General features: G+C 41.4%; 1 protein-coding gene across 1 annotated transcript; it reads left to right on the top strand.

The window, feature by feature from the left end:
• The first annotated feature begins 102 nt into the window (after positions 1 to 102).
• On the top strand, positions 103 to 17,978 carry oscp1b (organic solute carrier partner 1b). The gene is made up of 10 exons (XM_061820627.1): positions 103 to 342; positions 1,657 to 1,811; positions 3,051 to 3,218; positions 3,304 to 3,384; positions 3,529 to 3,632; positions 10,040 to 10,168; positions 11,575 to 11,644; positions 11,754 to 11,893; positions 11,965 to 12,028; positions 13,390 to 17,978. The coding sequence occupies exons 1-10, from the start codon at positions 231 to 233 to the stop codon at positions 13,516 to 13,518; spliced, it is 1,152 nt and encodes a 383-aa protein (XP_061676611.1). The 5' UTR covers positions 103 to 230; the 3' UTR covers positions 13,519 to 17,978.

The raw sequence follows: 17,978 nt of genomic DNA, 5'->3' as shown, positions 1-17,978 counted from the left end.
TTCAAATTATTATTATCGATTGCTCCAGCCTTTCCACCCAATCTTGTTTAACTTCCGGTTTTGGTGACGTTCTGCACTGCCATTGGGTACTTTCTCCGTGGCCTGGCAACCAGTGGAAGAGGCCTTAGCAACCAATCTCCTTGTCACTCGTCAGCTAGCCACAACGGCGAGCTTCTGTCGTTCTTTTCTCGAGAGAAGTGTTCGTCGTTCACATTTCCCCAGGTTCCGACATGTCGTCGAGGACTCTCCCGCTGCTCTTCATCAATCTGGGCGGAGAAATGCTTTATATCCTCGACCAACGGCTCCGAGCTCAAAGTATCCCCGCCGACAAGGCAAAGAAAGGTAGGTAGCTTTTAGTCAAATCGCTGAATTAAATTAAGTCAAAAAACAGAACACACTAATATCGATATGCGATCTTTCATTTTGTTACTCATTACTTCTCCATTGTAACGTCTGGTGAGAGGACAAGGAGAGGTACTATAAGGATGAAGAATAAGAGACAGTTGAGTTTACTGCCCCTTTGTTCATCAATCTGAAAATATCCAGTTTTGAATGCGCAGTCATATATCATTCAAGGCAAACCCTCAATCCCAGATGCGCTTGGATCCCGGAATGTAAAAAACAAAGTGAGCGCGAGGTGTCAAGCACCTGACTGCGTGGATTGTATTTTCCCTGGTGGGCCTGAAAATCAAAGAACGAATTGTGGGAATCCAAAAGTCTGGCAGATCCTTGGGTGCAGTTTACAAATGCTTGAAGGTGCTACGTGTAAAAATTATGGGAATGTTAAGCCATCACACCGCTCAGGAGGGAGATGAACACACTTTGGTCTGAAATGTGCAAATAAACTCCGGAACAAAAGCTGAAGACTTTGTGAAGATGCTGAATGAAGCTGGAAGAAAGTGTGATCATTCACAGTGAAACGAGTCCTGCACTGACATTGCATGAAAGGCCACTCACCGAGAATAAAGCCATTACTCATAAAGAAACATAAAAAAGACACCAAGACAAAGATCTTAACTTCTGGAGACATGTCCTGTGGTCTGTTGTTTCTGAAGTGGAGCTGGTTTGGCCATAATGACCAATATTACATCTGGAGGAAAAAGGGCGAAGCCCATAGACCTGAAACCATCACACCAACTGTGAAGCATGAAGGTAGAAGCATCATGTTGGTGTGGCTGTTTTCCTGCAGCAGGAACTGGAACTCGTCATAAAATAGAATGCATCATGAAGAAATAACCCTAAATAACAGATATTTAGGCAACATCTCATGACATCAGCCAGTGAGCTAAACGTGGGTCTTCCAAATGGACAATGACCCTCAGCATACTGCCAAAATGGTTAAAAAGTGGTTGGACGATAACAAGTTCAATATCATGAGGTGGCCATCAGAAAGCCTGATCTGAATGCCATCGAAAAAGAGTGGCCAGATCTGAAAAGGCGCGAGCAAGCATGGCAACGAGCAAACCTGCCTCAGTTACACCAGTTCTGTCAGGAGGAATGGGCCAGGATTCCAGCAGAGTGTTGTCAGAAGCTTGTGGAAGTTTACACAAAACATTTGACCTAAGTCAGGCATTTCTGGCTTCAATTGTATATACTGTATTATATGCACACACGTAATGCATGTTAACCTTTTCCTTGTGTTTTATCTGCGACTAGTCATGAATGACATCATCAGCACCATGTTCAACAAAAAATTCCTCGAGGAGCTCTTGAAACCACAGGAGCTCTACTCCAAGAAGGCACTGCGCACCATCTTTGACAGGCTGGCCCACGCGTCCATCATGAGGCTCAATCAAGCCAGCATGGACAAGGTCACCATGCGGCTTTGCATTGTGTTAGTTTAACATTTAACATGTATGCATGGGTATAAATATAATATAGTACATGAGTGAAAATGTTGAATTGAATTTTTCACAGAAATTAAATCACAAACAAATGTGTCATCAGATCAGATCTGGAATAAACTTTTTTTTTTACAAAAGAAAAACTGAAATATTACACAGCTGTAAGTGTTCAGAAGCACCCCTTTGAGCTCATACAGCCATGAGTTTTTGGGAACGATGCAACATGTTTTTCATACCTGGATCGTCTGCAAATCATCCATACAGATCCTTTCCAGTTCTGTCAGGTTGAATGGTGAACATTGGTGAACAGCCATTTCCAGGTCTTTCCAGGGATACTTAATTGGGTTTATGTCAGGACTTTGGCTGGGCCATTCAAGAACATTCACGGAGTTGTTCTGAAGTCACTACGTTATTTTAGCTGTGTGCATCGGGTCGTGTCTTGTTGGAAGGTGACATTTTTGGCTCAGTCTGAGGTCCGGAGAATGCTAGTGAAGGTTTTTGTTCAGGATATCCCTGTACTTGACTGCATACACACGCACGCACACACACACACACACACACACACACCACACACACACAGCATGATGCTGCCACTATCGTGCTTCACTGTTGGGATTGTATTGGACAGGTGTGCGGTCTTACCCTCAATATTATAAAAAAAGTGAAAAATTTAAGAGGGTCTGAATACTTTCTGTACCCACTGTAAATAGGTTTTTATTATGTTAATTTTTTCAAGTTAAATTTCAATCACCAAATCTGGATCTAATCTGGATCCATTTCACATTACAGCCTCTGACCCTGCCCACTCCTTGGACAGACTGTCTTTAATTCCTCTTCCTCAGCCATATTGGAGTTTCTTAAAATTAACTTTTTCTGACTGTTTAATCGTGATCCGATGTGGTTTAAACTTGGTTTTACATTAACATTCTTGTCCCTGTATAAACACCAGATTTTCTTTAGTTGATAAATAAACTGAGATAGATGTATAAACCTAAGCATGTTGAATTGGATTTAAAATTTCAGTTGGAATTACTACTAAATGTAAATCGGCTCTGGATTCAATTTATTTTTGCATTACGGTTTTTGACCCAGCCCACACCATAGGTTTAATTCCTTTTCCGCACGTGTACAAACATTTCATTTAAATGTGCACCGTAATGCGTAATTTGAATCAAATCTGAATTCAACTTGTTTTTGGCATTACAGCTATATGACTTGATGACCATGGCCTTCAAGTACCAGGTTCTCCTGTGTCCTCGGCCCCGGGATATCCTCCTGGTCTCTTTCAACCACATGGACGCCATCAAGGAGTTTGTCAAGGACACGGCCTGCATCCTGAGCCAGGTTGACGAGATGTACCAACAGCTCATCGAGGTGCACCAGCGTATTGTCCAGGGGGCAGCGGGTGTTCGTTTGTTCTGGTTTCAGTGGAAGGTAATGTCATTTGTTCCTTTTTTAGATGTACACTCCATTACCCAGCGGGGAATTCCAGCTGATTAGACAAACGCTTCTTATCTTCTTCCAGGACATGCACATAAGGGTGAGTCAATTCACTCACAGATGGGTTTATCCATCATAAATAGACTGGAAGTGCAAATCAGCGAGCAATTGATGCCCACCAAAATTTGCTACCACTTTATTTTCAAAATAGTAATTTCCATTTTTTTCCTTTATTTTATACCAGGTATCCATTTTCCTTCGGGACAAAGTGCAGAACTCCAATGGTCGATTTGTGCTCCCCATCAGCGGTCCTGTGCCCCACGGGACAAAAATCCCAGGATTGATAAGGTAACACAGGGGACCAATCGATCACGAGGCAGTCTTGGTTGATCGCTTGGTTAGACGGCGTGCCAAAAAAAAAAAAAAAAAAGACGTCAGCCAATGTTCTCTCTGAACTGCGTGCGTGCGCAATTGTGCACCGTTGATGCAGTCTCTTTGCAGATATTCTGGTTTGCGCGCAAAAAAAAAAAATCCAATTCAAATTGAAAGTATAACATACAGCTATTCAGTTTGGGCCATTTTGCAATGTTATTCAATGAGTGAGGGATGACTGTTACATCCAATGGCACAATTCACGTACGTAATGTAAAAAATGAAAAGAAAAGCCACTGGTTTCTTTAAGCAAACACATGGAACTTTCTCGAACAACGACTGCTGCTCCACCACACTCTCTTTTTCCTAGTTTACCTTACACACACACACTCACTCTTAAAGATGTACACTCATAATTACAAATGTTAGAGTACTTACACAGCCCATCAGTGTGTTTTATAATGACAGCGTCCACCACTGCTGCTTTAGTTAGCAACACAGTCTGGGCAACGTAGAGCAAAGATGAGCTAAAACCTGCTGCTTATGTTTACTTTCGATATTATTAGTGAAAGTTAAAAAATAAATGGTTTTTTTTAAAGTGCAATGACTGTCGGAGCATGGGAATAATCGAAGAAAAAGTGGTCTAATTGGATGAGATTTTCTCTTTTCCAAGTGGGAAAGGTCTGGTCTGAAACCAAAGTAGAATGTACAGGATGAGATGGTGTATAATTTAAAACAGCCTGATCCAAGATGAACGCACAGATAATACAGTGCACAAAAAGCTAATTCTGTAGTTTAAATATAGGAGCCAACATAACATTAACCTTACAACGGTTTGGGAGCATCATCATCACCCTCACCCCCACCCCACCCTCTGTGTCGTCAGTAGCTCACGAGAGGCTGGCTGCTTGAAAAGTAGATCTTGGGGTAAAAAGGTCTGGGCATCCCTGAGATAATACCTACACCTGCACTTCAGACAATGTTGTTCAGTCCTGGTTTGGAAGCAACCCTGGATCTTGGCCCATCCTATCTGCCAAGTCATGGGTGGAGAAATTCAGTGTGAGGGCAGTATTATGTAAATTAGTGAAATAGAAAATTCAGAGCAGCTCTCTCACAGACATTTTGGCAAAAAGGGAGCTCACAAACCATTTTCTTGGTACTTTAATTTCACACTTAATGGCTTAGCACGAACCCAAGAGACCCAACAATAGGTATATACAAAAAAATAAATATATGAAATGATACATCCGCTTTGAGAGTGGTGACGATGAATACCCCTCACTATGTATCTCTTTCATTTGGTCTATGTTGCAATGCTACCATCATCCCGTAACGTCAAGCTGAAATTGACCCACGTGCAACTAATTGACCCCTCCGTGGATATTGCACAATCCACGTAACTGACCAATCAGAGGCCAGAGATCTGCATAAACCAAAGCCCGTTTTTGCTCCCGCCATTTTCTCAGACAACATTGCATGGTCCAGTATGGGTTTAGTTAGCGTTTTATCGCGTATTTGGGTTATTTAACAAAAAATATGGTTAAGAGGTGTCGTCACGGACTTTGTAATAGTGACGACAGGTATCCTGAAAGGCTAGTTGGTGGAGTTCGATTCGTACCCTTTCCAAAACCGAAGACCCAGTACGAAAAATGCCTTCGATGGATCAAACTTTGTGGAAGACCGCATCATCAACTAAATCCATCTAATATCAGCTGGAACAGATGTCGAAGTTCTTCGCTAGCATAACACTGCTGCGTGTGAACAATTGACACACTTATTCTTTGTTGAGCGATATTTAGCGATGATCGGACTGCACAAACATATTGATTTCTTGCTGGCTCGCGACCGAAGCTTAACCAGACTGTGTTTGCACGAAGATATGCCCTAAATTTGATTTTTAATACACGTCTCGTATAAATGAATGAGACGTTCTCCGCTAGCATAACACCGCTACGTGTAAACGATTGACACACTTATTCTTTGTTGAGCAATATTTAGTGATGATCGGACTGCACAAACGTGTCGCTTTCTTGCTGGCTCGTGGCCGAAGCTTAACCAGACTGTGTTTGCACGAAGATATGCCCTAAATTTGATTTTTAATACACGTCTCGTATAAATGAATGAGACGTTCTCCGCTAGCATAACACTGGTACGTGTGAACGATTGACACACTTATTCTTTGTTGAGCGATATTTAGCGATGATCGGACTGCACAAACATATTGATTTCTTGCTGGCTCGCGACCGAAGCTTAACCAGACTGTGTTTGCACGAAGATATGCCCTAAATTTGATTTTTGATACACGTCTCGTATAAATGAATGAGACGTTCTCCGCTAGCATAACACCGCTACGTGTAAACGATTGACACACTTATTCTTTGTTGAGCAATATTTAGTGATGATCGGACTGCACAAACGTGTCGCTTTCTTGCTGGCTCGTGGCCGAAGCTTAACCAGACTGTGTTTGCACGAAGATATGCCCTAAATTTGATTTTTAATACACGTCTCGTATAAATGAATGAGACGTTCTCCGCTAGCATAACACCGCTACGTGTGAACGATTGACACACTTATTCTTTGTTGAGCAATATTTAGCGATGATCGGACTGCACAAACGTGTCGCTTTCTTGCTGGCTCGTGGCCGAAGCTTAACCAGACTGTGTTTGCACGAAGATATGCCCTAAATTTGATTTTCAATACACGTCTCGTATAAATGAATGAGACGTTCTCAGCTAGCATAACATTGCTACGTGTGAATGATTGAATGAAATCAGAAGCATGGCGTCTCTCTCAGTTAAGAATGTATTGTATTTAGAATCTATAATATATCGTTGATTTGAATGAAATCATAAGCATGGAGTCTGTCTCAGTTCAGAATGTATTGTATTGTATTTGCCATTTTTACCGTTTGTCTTACGTCAGCACACGTGGCGTGACGTCACTTCAGGAGGCGTGGTTAAGTGCCCTGTACGGAGGGGTCAATTGCATTACTGTTCCTTCTTGGACCTTGCATTCTAACTTTAGATGTGTTGTGTGTTTCCATTGTGTCGCTTAAGGCTATTACAAGTAAGCACACGGGGACATGAATCAAATCCAAGTTCAAGACTTTTTTTTATAGATGGGCCAGAAAGAAAACACAAATAATTACTGGTAATGTATAAGTAAGATAATAAATATTTGTCACCTGCTGCCACTCTATAGTGGTAGAATACACTTTTCTCACACTGTGTACACAATATATACAATAGATTGTACTTGACCAACATAAAGCAGGTTTGTCTGAAAAGCATTTTTTTTTTTCAGGCTAAAAAAAAAAATAAATGGATATAAGTTTCCGTTGGCTGGACACAGGTCACGAGGGCCCCCCTCTGGAGTCAGGTCTGGAGATATGGTTCGGGAACTGCCCGACAAGGTGACGTGCCTACCCCTTCCCATGTTGTCACCACCTGTGAACGGGGCCATAGGGATCAGGTGGAGTGCGAGCTGGGCAGTGGCCGAAGGCAGGGGCCTTGTTGATCTGATCCCTGATGACAGAGCTGGCTCTAGGGATGTTGAAAATTACTTCTGTGTCAGGAGAGGAGTCCGAGTTGGTGTGTGACGCTGAGATGTTCCCACTTGATATCGCCACAAACGGCCTGGGGTCTGGTACCAGTCCTCTTGATGGAGTTGGACTTCCACTTTGGAGTTGCCTGTGTTGAGAGGCACTGGGATGGTGTGGGTATACTTCATAACTCTGGCAGAGCGCCTCTACATTGGGGTTCACTCCAATGGACGAGAGGGCAGCCTACCTCCAACCTGACTCTTCTTTGTTTATACCAAACAGCAGTTCAGATTAACCACCCTTTTTAGTCTTTTTAGGGCTTGCTGAAAAGTTCTGTCTCCATTGTTCTGCTGGGAGACTTCTATGCTCATGTGAGCAATGACAGTGAGACCTGAAAGTGCGTGATTGGGAGCAACAGTCTCACTGTCCGGAATTCAAGTTGGGTTCTGTTATTGCATTTCTGCACTCACCAATGATTGTCCATAATGAACACCATGTTCAAGCATACTACAAGGGTGTCCACACATGTATTTGACACCAGGGCACCCTCGGTCAGACTTCGATGATCAATTTTGGATTTTTTTTCTTCTTCGGACTTGGAGTCGCATGTTTTGGACACACCGAGTGAAGAGAGGTGTGGAGCTGTCAACTAATCAGCACTTGGTGAATTTGCTCCAATTGTGGGGAAAGATGCTGGTCTAACCTGGCAGGTTGAAACATATTATGTCGGTTTGATTTATGCCAAATCCCACTAAAAGGATTTTCAACTCTCACCTCTGGCAGAACATCACCCATGACCCGGGGAGGTGGGAGACATTGAGTCCGAGTTGACCAAGTTCCGTGCCGCCATTGTGTGGATTGATGTGGAGTGGGAGAAGGCATAAGGGTTATGTCTTAGAAGTCACAACTATGGTATGACTGGGTAATTCTCCAGTAGCTTCTCCATATCTTCTGTTATCTTTGGTCTTTACTTTGTAATGCTAGTCAGTCGTTTGGCAACACTAGCTGCTTTTATTACATCTTTATTCTTTAGGATAGTCACTTAACTTAGCCATATGAGACTGGTTAGCAACTTGTTAGCTGATTTCTTTTGATTTCCCCATGATTTCAAACAAGGAAGCAGTTTTTGAGGTGTGGTGTTAAATACGTACATCCTCAGGTGTGGCGTCAATTGACCCCTCCGTACAGGGCACTTAACCACGCCTCCTGAAGTGACGTCACGCCACGTGCGCCTACGTCAGATAAACAATTAGCAAAAAGGGCGGCACAGCAAGAAAAGAATAGAACGAAACTGTCCGATTTTCTTGCTGGTTTCTCACTCGCATTCTTAGCTAACAGTGAAATATTGTTGAAAAGCAGACAGCAGGGCTTCCAAGTATTTCAGCGAGGGATATTTCAATGGTATTTACATGCATATCGACGGAGAAACCATTGATATTAGCGCGAGATCTTTCCGGAGTCAGAGGAAGACCGAGAAGCCACATAATATAATATATTATAACCCAAAGACGAATTCGTCATTGACAGTTTCCTATTTTCGTGTTACATATCACACTTGTGTGCAGAATCTGTATATGTATCTGTATAGCCATTTGTGAACCACCGTATGAAGGAAAAGAAGAAGGCGAGGCTTGATTTACGAATTGTTTCTCTCGTTTTCTTTGTGTAACGTCACGCGCTCCCCTCAATAATTATTCTTAAATTAGTGCTGAACCTACGTAAGTCCCGACCTAGTAGGACAATCACTACTTTATAGTGTCCTCAAACATCCTTCCTTCAGTCTTGGTGTCTCGGTGCACGTCGAAGGCTTTTAGGACTGCTAGTCCGGTTTAGCTTAGCTCATTAGCCGCGAACAAAGGGACACGTTTGTGCAGTCAGATCATCGCAAAATATCGCTCAACACAGATCAAGTGTGTCAATTATTCACACTTAGCTATGTTATGCAAGCGAAGAAGTGCTAATTCATTTATATGAGACATGTATTGAAAATCAAATATCGGGCTTACCTTCGTGCAAACGTATCTGTTCCAGTTGATGGATTCAGTTGATCATGCGGTCTTCCACAAAGTTTGATCCATCGAAGAAATTTTTCGTACTCTGTCTTCTGTTCCGGTTGATTTTAGATTGATTCAGTTGATGATGCGGTCTTCCACAAAGTTTGATCCATTGAAGACATTTTTCGTACTGGGTCTTCGGTTTTGGAAAGGGTACGAATTGAACTCCACCAACTAGCCTTTCAGGATACCTGTCGTCACTATTATAAAGTCCGTGACTACACCTCTTAACCATATCTATTGTTACAGAACCCAAATACGCGATAAAACGCTAACAAAAGCGATACTGGACCATACAACGTTGTCTGAGGAAACTGCAGGCCCCAAAAGGGGCGTGGTTTCTGCAGATCTCTGGCCTCTGATTGGTCAGCGACGCGGATGACGCAATTTCTACGGAGGGGTCAATTAACCCACATGTTGTCAGTTTACCTATCAGGAGATTCCAAAGCCACAACCTCAACATCTGGGCTTCCCCGTGTTCTTTAAGGACATAGTACATTTTGTGTATGTGACTTTTGACTTCAAAGAAAACAATCTCAAAATTCTCTAAGAAATTCACTCTCATTATTGTGGTATTTAACAAAATTAAATTATTTTGGTGATTCTGACCTGAAACAAAAGAAGTTTAGTCTGATTTGACTATAGGTCAGTGAGACAAAAAAAAACTGTTTTTGCACAGTGTATGTAAACATCTGGCTTCAGCTGTATATACCAGTAAATAATGTTAAACAAATCTTGTTTTATAATTGGCTTTCTGTTTTTTATGTTTTTGAATGTGGCTATTCCAGGATGCATAGCTGCACTGGCGAGGAAACGAGCCAGTTGCAGTTCAACAACGGCGGAAACTACACTGCTGCACTCTGCGAAGGATCTTTTGAGCTTTTCGGTGACAGGGTGACCAAATTAGGCACTAACATGTATGGCTTTTCCAACACTACACACACACACACACAAAACACAGTATAGTGGTACCTTGACTTCAGACTAATTATTCCATGACCTTCTCAAATCAACTTTCCACAATGTCATTAATGGAAATGCCATGAATCCATTTAATCTCCCCAAACTTTAAAAAATAGCACAGTACAGAAGTTTACTTGGTGAAACCTTACAGGAATAAAACAAAATAGAATGTAAAGACATTTTTCCTGAGCTTTTCGCTGAGTGTCGTCTCTTTCACTGCTTTTTTGCGTTTTCAGCACTTTTCACTTTCTTCATTTTCAGAAGCTTCTTATAGACAGAGAAAAGCATTTCGAGGTAACTCAAATTCGTTTATATGATTAAAAACATTTTTTTAAAAAAAGGAAATTTTTTTTTAAAGTTTTTTTTAACGACTTTGTCTTACCTTAATTGACTCCTTCTGGTTCTGTATAGTACATGTGGTAGAAATTCTACTGCATAGCCAATTTGACGACATGCACACCTTGCTTATTTTTTTTCTATTATATCAAGGAAGGATCTGGCAGCATGGTGGATGGCTGGTTAGTACATCAGTTTTTAGGACGTGGAGTAAAATCCAGCCTTGCCTCTGTGGACTTTCCATTTTAGTGTGCCTCTGTGGGTTTTGTCCAGGCAATCCGGTGTCTTCCCATATCCCCAAAAAAGCACAATGGCTTAATTGAAGACTCTTAAGTTGCTCGTAGGTGTTAATGTGAGTGTGAATGATTGTTTGTTTTTATGGGCCCACGGATTGGATGGCAACCGGTTCAGGGTGTACACTGCCTCTCACCCTAACTCAACAGAAAGAGGCGCCAGCACCCCCGCAACAGCTGTACAAAATATGGATGGATGGATAATTGGATAATTGTTTCACTTTCAATTACTCGTTTTATTGCAGCATCTATACAATCAAGATTTAATTCAACAGACATCATCCATTTCTTTGTCTCAGCAGTTTGTTCGGAACCATGCGCTATTTTACCAAATTTGGCAAAATAGTGGATTAAAAAAACTGGAAAAAATGTGGAAACAAAATGGGTACTTACACTGCAAGCTAACCAACTGACTGCGATTCTCGCTACCAGTTCATGGTGTACCCCACCTCTCGCCCAGATTCAGCTGGGGTAGGCTCTAGCACTCCTGCGACCCTAGTGAGGATAAGCAGTTTGGAAAATGAATGGATGGATGGTCACCAACCACATGAACTGCTGGTGGCAGGACATTGTGAAGTTCACTTGTTGACGTTAAGCTCACTTGTAAGTCAAATTTTTGCTCAAAGCTTTTATTCAAACTCGAAAAACTCTTAAATTGTGGCACTCATAAGTCAAGGTACCCCTTTACTGGCAAAGTTCAGAACATTAATTTCCCCAGTGTTTCCTCACAGGTACAGTGTGTGCCGTCCAGTGGAAACTCACATGTCGGGAACCTCCAAACACTCAGCTCAGCACACTAAGGTGAAAGAAAGTTCTGTTTTTTTACCACACATACACAAACAAGCAGAGTATCTATTACCACACACATACACAGTCTTAATGCTCAAGTGAGCTGTTGTGTTGTGGACAGGTCAACTTGGCTCCCAACCCTCTGGCTAAGGAGGAGCTCAACCTCTTAGCCAAACTAATGGGAGGCTTGGAAGTGCCTAAGGGAGGGAATGCGGACGGCAGCTTCCGGGTCAACCTGTTCACTACCGATGAGGAGGAAGAGTGGGTAACATCTCCCGAAATTTGACTGATTTTATTCACAAGTAACTTCTGCGCATCCTTTGTTGTCACAGAGAGGCGTTAAAATCCAGACCTGATGAGCTGTCTTATGGATTTATAAACATCCAAGCTACAAAGGTATACTGCACCTATTGTTATGAACTGCAAGACGATCAAATTAGAATATTAAAGGGAAATTTTCGTGGTTTGGATTAACAATGTATCCAATAGGTCATGTGAAATGTACTGTATCTTGAAAATGTGATGTTAATCCTCTCTCATTTAGTTGTGTTTTGAGAAGATTTTTAATCGACAATTACGAATTTTCAGGGGCGCCGCCATTTTGGTGAGTCACATAACCTACGTGCACGGTTCTGACGTATTACGTGCCGCACCAAAGGCTCGATTACGATGGGACACAATTATGGCCAGCGCTGATTTCTCGGATTTGTCCTCATATGATGAAGAAATACTGTGACAAGTGAGCTCCGGCGGCCCGGCCGCGAGCGAACACTTGCGATTCTCTGTGAGTGAGCTCCGCATCATTCCCGTCCGAAGATCCATCCAAATATTCACCGTTATTTAGAGCCACAGGTTCAAATCTGTATGGACGTATTCCTCCGTCTTCCCGATCAACCCGATACTGCCATTTCTTCATCTGATGAGGATAAATCCGAGAAATCAGCGCCGGACATAATTGTGTCCCATCGTAAGCGAGCCTTTTGTGCGGCACGTAATACGTTACATCCACGCATGTAGGTCATGTGACTCGCCAAAATGGGGGTGCCCCTGAAAATTTGTAATTCTCGATAAAAATTTTCCAAACACTACGAAATGAGAGTGGATTAACATCACATTTTCAATCTACAGTACATATTACATGACCTATTGGATACATTGTTAATCCAAACCACCAAAATTTTCCTTTAAACAAAAAGAGTACTTGGGAAGAATGAAACAATGCCAAGGCATTTCTCAAAAATCCCTCAAAAATTGTATAATATGAAATGCAGCACACCTTTTCAAAGATATTTTTCAAAAGCCATAAATGTCTACAAATTTTGTGGGACTTTACCTCAATAAGCATCTAAGGCAGTGATTCTTAAAGTGTGCTATGAGTACCACTAATGGTTGGCAAGTTCCCTGTCGAGGTATGTAGGTCTGTCCAAGAACATGCAACATTCACCAGGCTAGGGCTCACCATTTAAATCCATATACATAGTATATCACATGTAAGGATGACGGCCCCAAGTGGACCAAAGTAATACCCAAAATACGCAATACATGTCAAGTTATATGGTTAATAATTTTTATCTGATTATGCAATTAATTAATGGAATAATTGGGTCTAATGCTCAAAAGTAAAAATATTTGCTAGCTCTAGCCCTAAACAGAAGCAAAGCATCCTTTCAAAGTACTTGGTCTTCCTTGAAGGTTTTGTGTGCCTTTTTAGGAGTGTTCTAATTTGAACATTTACAGTGGCCAATTGTGTTCCACAGGACCAAACTGCCAACACTGAGCTGGCCAAGATTATTGGCGAGTTCAGCGAGTCTCGGGAAACGCCTGATCAATCGTCATGCGCCAGCAGCAAAGGAGACGATCTTCTAGCCATGATGGATGGCCTGTGACGCCATTGGATACCGCGTGGGATGGACCGCAATTCAATGTCTGCACCAGCAAAACTGATGTGGCATCATGTACATAGAAAACCTTCAAGTGCTTTTTCTCCCTATGTAGGGAGGTTGTATGCTTCAGGGAAATGTCACCCAGCAACAACAGTGTAGTATATGCCGAGATGAGAAATCTACCATCTAGATTTCCCAACCTACCAAGTGTGTACGGAAAGTATTCAGAAACCTGTAAATGTTTCACTCTTTGTTATGTTGCAGCCATTTTCTAAAATAATTTTTCATTTTTTCCCCTCAATGTATACATAGCAGGTGATCTTCACGGGGTGGGGGGACAAAATTGTTGAAATTTTTGCAGATTTATTAAAAAAGAAAACCTGAAATATGACACAGCCGTAAGTAAGTGTTCAGACCCTTTGCTGTGACACCCATATTTGCAGTCCATTTCTTCTAGTCATCCTTGAGATGGTTCTACACTGTCATTGTAGTCCAGCTGTGTTCGATGATACTGATCGGAGTTGATAAGGAAAGCCACACATTTTATATAAGACCTTACAGCTCTCAGTGGATTTTAGTGTATACGACAATCACAAAGCCAAAGGAACTGCCTGAAGAGCTCAGAAAAAAATTGTGGATAAGTACAGATCTGGCCAAGGTTTCCAAAAAATTACTGCTGCACATAAGGATGATCAGAACACTTCCTAGAGCTGGCCGTCTGCCCAAACTGACCAAAACCTTGGTGAGAGAGCTAAAGAAGAATCCAAACATGATGCTCCAGAGATGTAGTCAGGAAATGGGAAAAAGTTCTACAAGGTCAACCATTATCGCAGAACTCCACCAGTTGGGTTTTATGTCACAGTGTCCGGATGGAAGCCGCTCCTCTGTGCAAGACATTGAAAGCCAACATGAACTTTGGTTAAAAAAAAACAAAAAAAAAAAAAACACCTGAAGGACTCCAAGATGACGACAAACCAAATTTGCTGGTCTGATTCGACCAAGATGGAACTTTTTGGCCTTAATTGTAAGTGGTACATGTGGAGAAAAACAGTGAAGCATGGTCGTGGGCGTAAAATGAAGTGAGGGGGGTTTTCAGTTGCAGGGGCAGGACGACTGCTTGGAATGGAAGGAAAGGTAAATGCAGCAAAGTACGGGGATATCCTGTACAAAAACCTCCAGAGTGCTCAGGACCTTAGACTGGACCAACGGTACACCTTCCAACAAGACAATGTAAAATAATGTAATAAAGGAGTGGCTCAGAACAATTCTGTGATTGGTCTTGAATGGTCCAGCCAGAGCCCCTTCAACTCAATTGAGCATCTCCGGAGCAACCTAAAAATGGCTTGCCACCTACATTTCACCATTTAACCTGACAGAACTGGAGGAGAAAGGAGAAGGAATGGCGGAGGATCCACAAATCCAGGTGCAAAAAAATTGTTGCATTATTCTCCAAAAGACTTATGGCCCTATTAGCTTAAAAGAGTGCTTCTACAAAATACGTATCAAAGGGTCTGAATACTCCAATGGTTGTGTAATATTTAAGTTTTTCTATTTGACTAAATTTGCCAAAATGTCATCAAGGGAAGAAAATAAATTTAAACAATTTTAGCAAATGGCTGCAATATAAGGAGTAAAAAAATCTAAGGGATTCTAAATATTTTCTATACCCACTGCATATCGTGTGAGTTTTTCCAGAATTGGAGGACAATTTAAACAACAATTTTGAAAAACAGACTAATTGATTTTTTTTAATATACATATTTCCAAGAAAAACAAGGTAATAAACTTCAGCCATTAATAATACGCTTTTGTGAAATGATAGATTATTTTTGGGACAACCCTGTTACAGATAGATACTCAGACACCTGCAGAAAAATGTTTAAAATATAGATTTTAATCCTTTCAAGTTAGTTACATTTTATTTGAATACACATTTTAATTGTAGTACTGTAATTACAGTAACAGGATTGCAATAGCTCTGTGTTAAGTGCAATGCTAACTGGTCAAGTACAAACTTAGCAAAATCGTGCAAAAACGAAAAAAAAAATGTACATATCTGATAAGGTTGTATTGGGTTGACAAAGCCATTGTCACTAACCACAAATTTGGGAAATGTGAGTTCTCAAAAAGTGATAACCCCCCTCACATTTTTGTGCATAAAATATTTTATTCTTGGATGGAACAACACTGTCATCATTGTACACTTTGTAGAGCTCTGAAAATTTACTATCCGCTCACAATAACTCAACACAGAGCCTTTGCTGTCCAAACTCACTGTCGAAAATAATTGTAAAAAAGCAAGACCAGAATTTTATGTTGACAACCACAAAACGTCTGGGAGAAGAGAGCGAGAGATGCAAAAATGAAGAAAGAAAGGAACACTGTCCTTACTATTAAACACGGAGCTGGCTCTGTTATATGCCAGTGCTGCTTTGCTGTATCTGACAACAAGGGTCTTTGCAAATTGCAATATAATCAATACATGAAGGTATTCTCGAGGGAAATGTCCTGACAAGTGTTTTAGGGCTTGGTCCTAGTCAAAGATCCTGAGTTTGGCAGCATGATAATGACCCAAAACAGCGAAAAACACTTAACAATGGCTAAGAGCAAAATATTGGACTATTCTGAAGTGGCCAGCCATGATTCCGGATCTAAATCGTATCTACCGTCTGTAGAAGAAATTGAAGCATGATGTCTGGAGAAAGCAAACCTTCAAACCTGAGAAGCAAACAACTACAGCAGTTTAATGCCTGCTGAGAAGAGCAGAAAGTTACAAAAATCCTTTGATTGCTTCAACAGCTTTTTTAACAAAATATTCAGGATGGTATCATTCAGCCCTTTTTCATTAATTTGATTTAAAATAATTCTGTTGAGCCACAATTCAAAGGCCAAAAGCAATCTCTAATTTTCAATGTTTTTTTTCCATTTATCATTCCTGTTGTCAGATTAGTTATTTCTATGAACACCATCAGGTTTTCTTTCATTACCAGAGAGGTATCAACAATTTTGCCCATTTGTGGATCTGTTTGGTTATTTGAAAGAATGCACTGGCGCGGGGATTTTGCAAAAACCCAAGTGCTCTTTTTGAATGTTAGCCTAGTTGTGTCAAGACTGGGATGATGAAGTCAACAGTAAGATCTTTGCACAGGTGTGAATTATGTTCGTGATGGATTATTGAGATCCAGGACAAAAATGAAAGAATACAGTGCCTTGCAAAAATATTTGGCCCCCTTGAACATTTCGACATTTTGCCACATTTCAGGCTTCAAACAAAGATATATATATATTTTTTGTCAAGAATCAACAAGTGGGACACAATCTTAGTAGTAGTAGGATTAGAAGAAGTACAATGAAATTTATTGGATATTTTAAACTTTTTTCACAAATAAAAACCTGAAAAGTGGAGCGTGCAATATTATTCAGCCCCCTTGCATTAATACTTTGTAGCGCCACCTTTTGCTGCAATTACAGCTACAAGTCGCTTGTGGTATGTCTCTAGCAGTTTTGCACATCAAGAGACTGAAATTCTTGCCCATTTTTCCTTGCAAAACAGCTCGAGCTCAGTGAGGTTGGATGGAGAGCGTCTGTGAACAGCAGTCTTCAGCTCTGCCCACAGATTCTCGATTGAATTCAGATCTGGACTTTGACTTAGCCATTAGAACACCTGTATACGTAGATTTGGCTTTACGTTTTGGATTATTGTCCTGTTGGAATATAAATCTCCATCCCAGTCTCAGGACTTTTGCAGACTCCAACAGGTTTTCTTCCAGAAGGGTCCTTTATTTGGCTCCATTCATCTTCCCATGACTTTTAACCATATTCACTGTCCCTGCTGAAGAAAAGCAGGCCCAAACCTTGAGGCTGCCACCACCATGTTTGACAGTGGGGATGGTGTGTTCAGGGTGACGAGCTGTGTTGCTTTTAGGCCAAACATATCGTTTGGCATTGTGACCAAAAAGTTGGATTTTGGTTTCATCTGACCAGAGCACTTTCTTCCACGTTTGGTGCGTCTCTCAGGTGGCATGTGGCCGACTTTAAACGAGACTTTTTGTGGATATCTTTGAGAAATGGCTTTCTTCTTGCCTCTTCCATGAAGGCCACATTTGTGCAGTGTACGACTGATTGTTGTCCTATGGACAGACTCTCCCACCTCAGCTGTAGATCTCTGCAGTTCATCCAGAGTGATCATAGGCCTCTTGGCTGCATCGCTGATCAGTCTTCTCCTTGTTCGAGGTGAAAGTTTAGAGGAACGGCCGGGTCTTGGTAGATTTGCAGTGGTCTGATACGCCGCCCTTTTCAATATGATTGCGTCCACAGTGCTCCTTGAGATGTTTAAAGCTTGGGAAATCTTTTTGTATCCAAATGCAGGTTTAAACTTCTCCACAACAATATCTCGGACTTGCCTGGTGTGTGTTCCTTGGTCTTCATGATGCTCTCTCCACTTTAAACAGAACCCTGAGACT

This window comes from Syngnathoides biaculeatus, chromosome 5 (genome assembly GCF_019802595.1).
Source record: "Syngnathoides biaculeatus isolate LvHL_M chromosome 5, ASM1980259v1, whole genome shotgun sequence".
Classification (NCBI taxonomy): Eukaryota; Metazoa; Chordata; class Actinopteri; order Syngnathiformes; family Syngnathidae; genus Syngnathoides; species Syngnathoides biaculeatus.
Note: the sequence above shows the minus strand (reverse complement) of the source record. Positions and strands in the feature narration are given on the sequence as shown.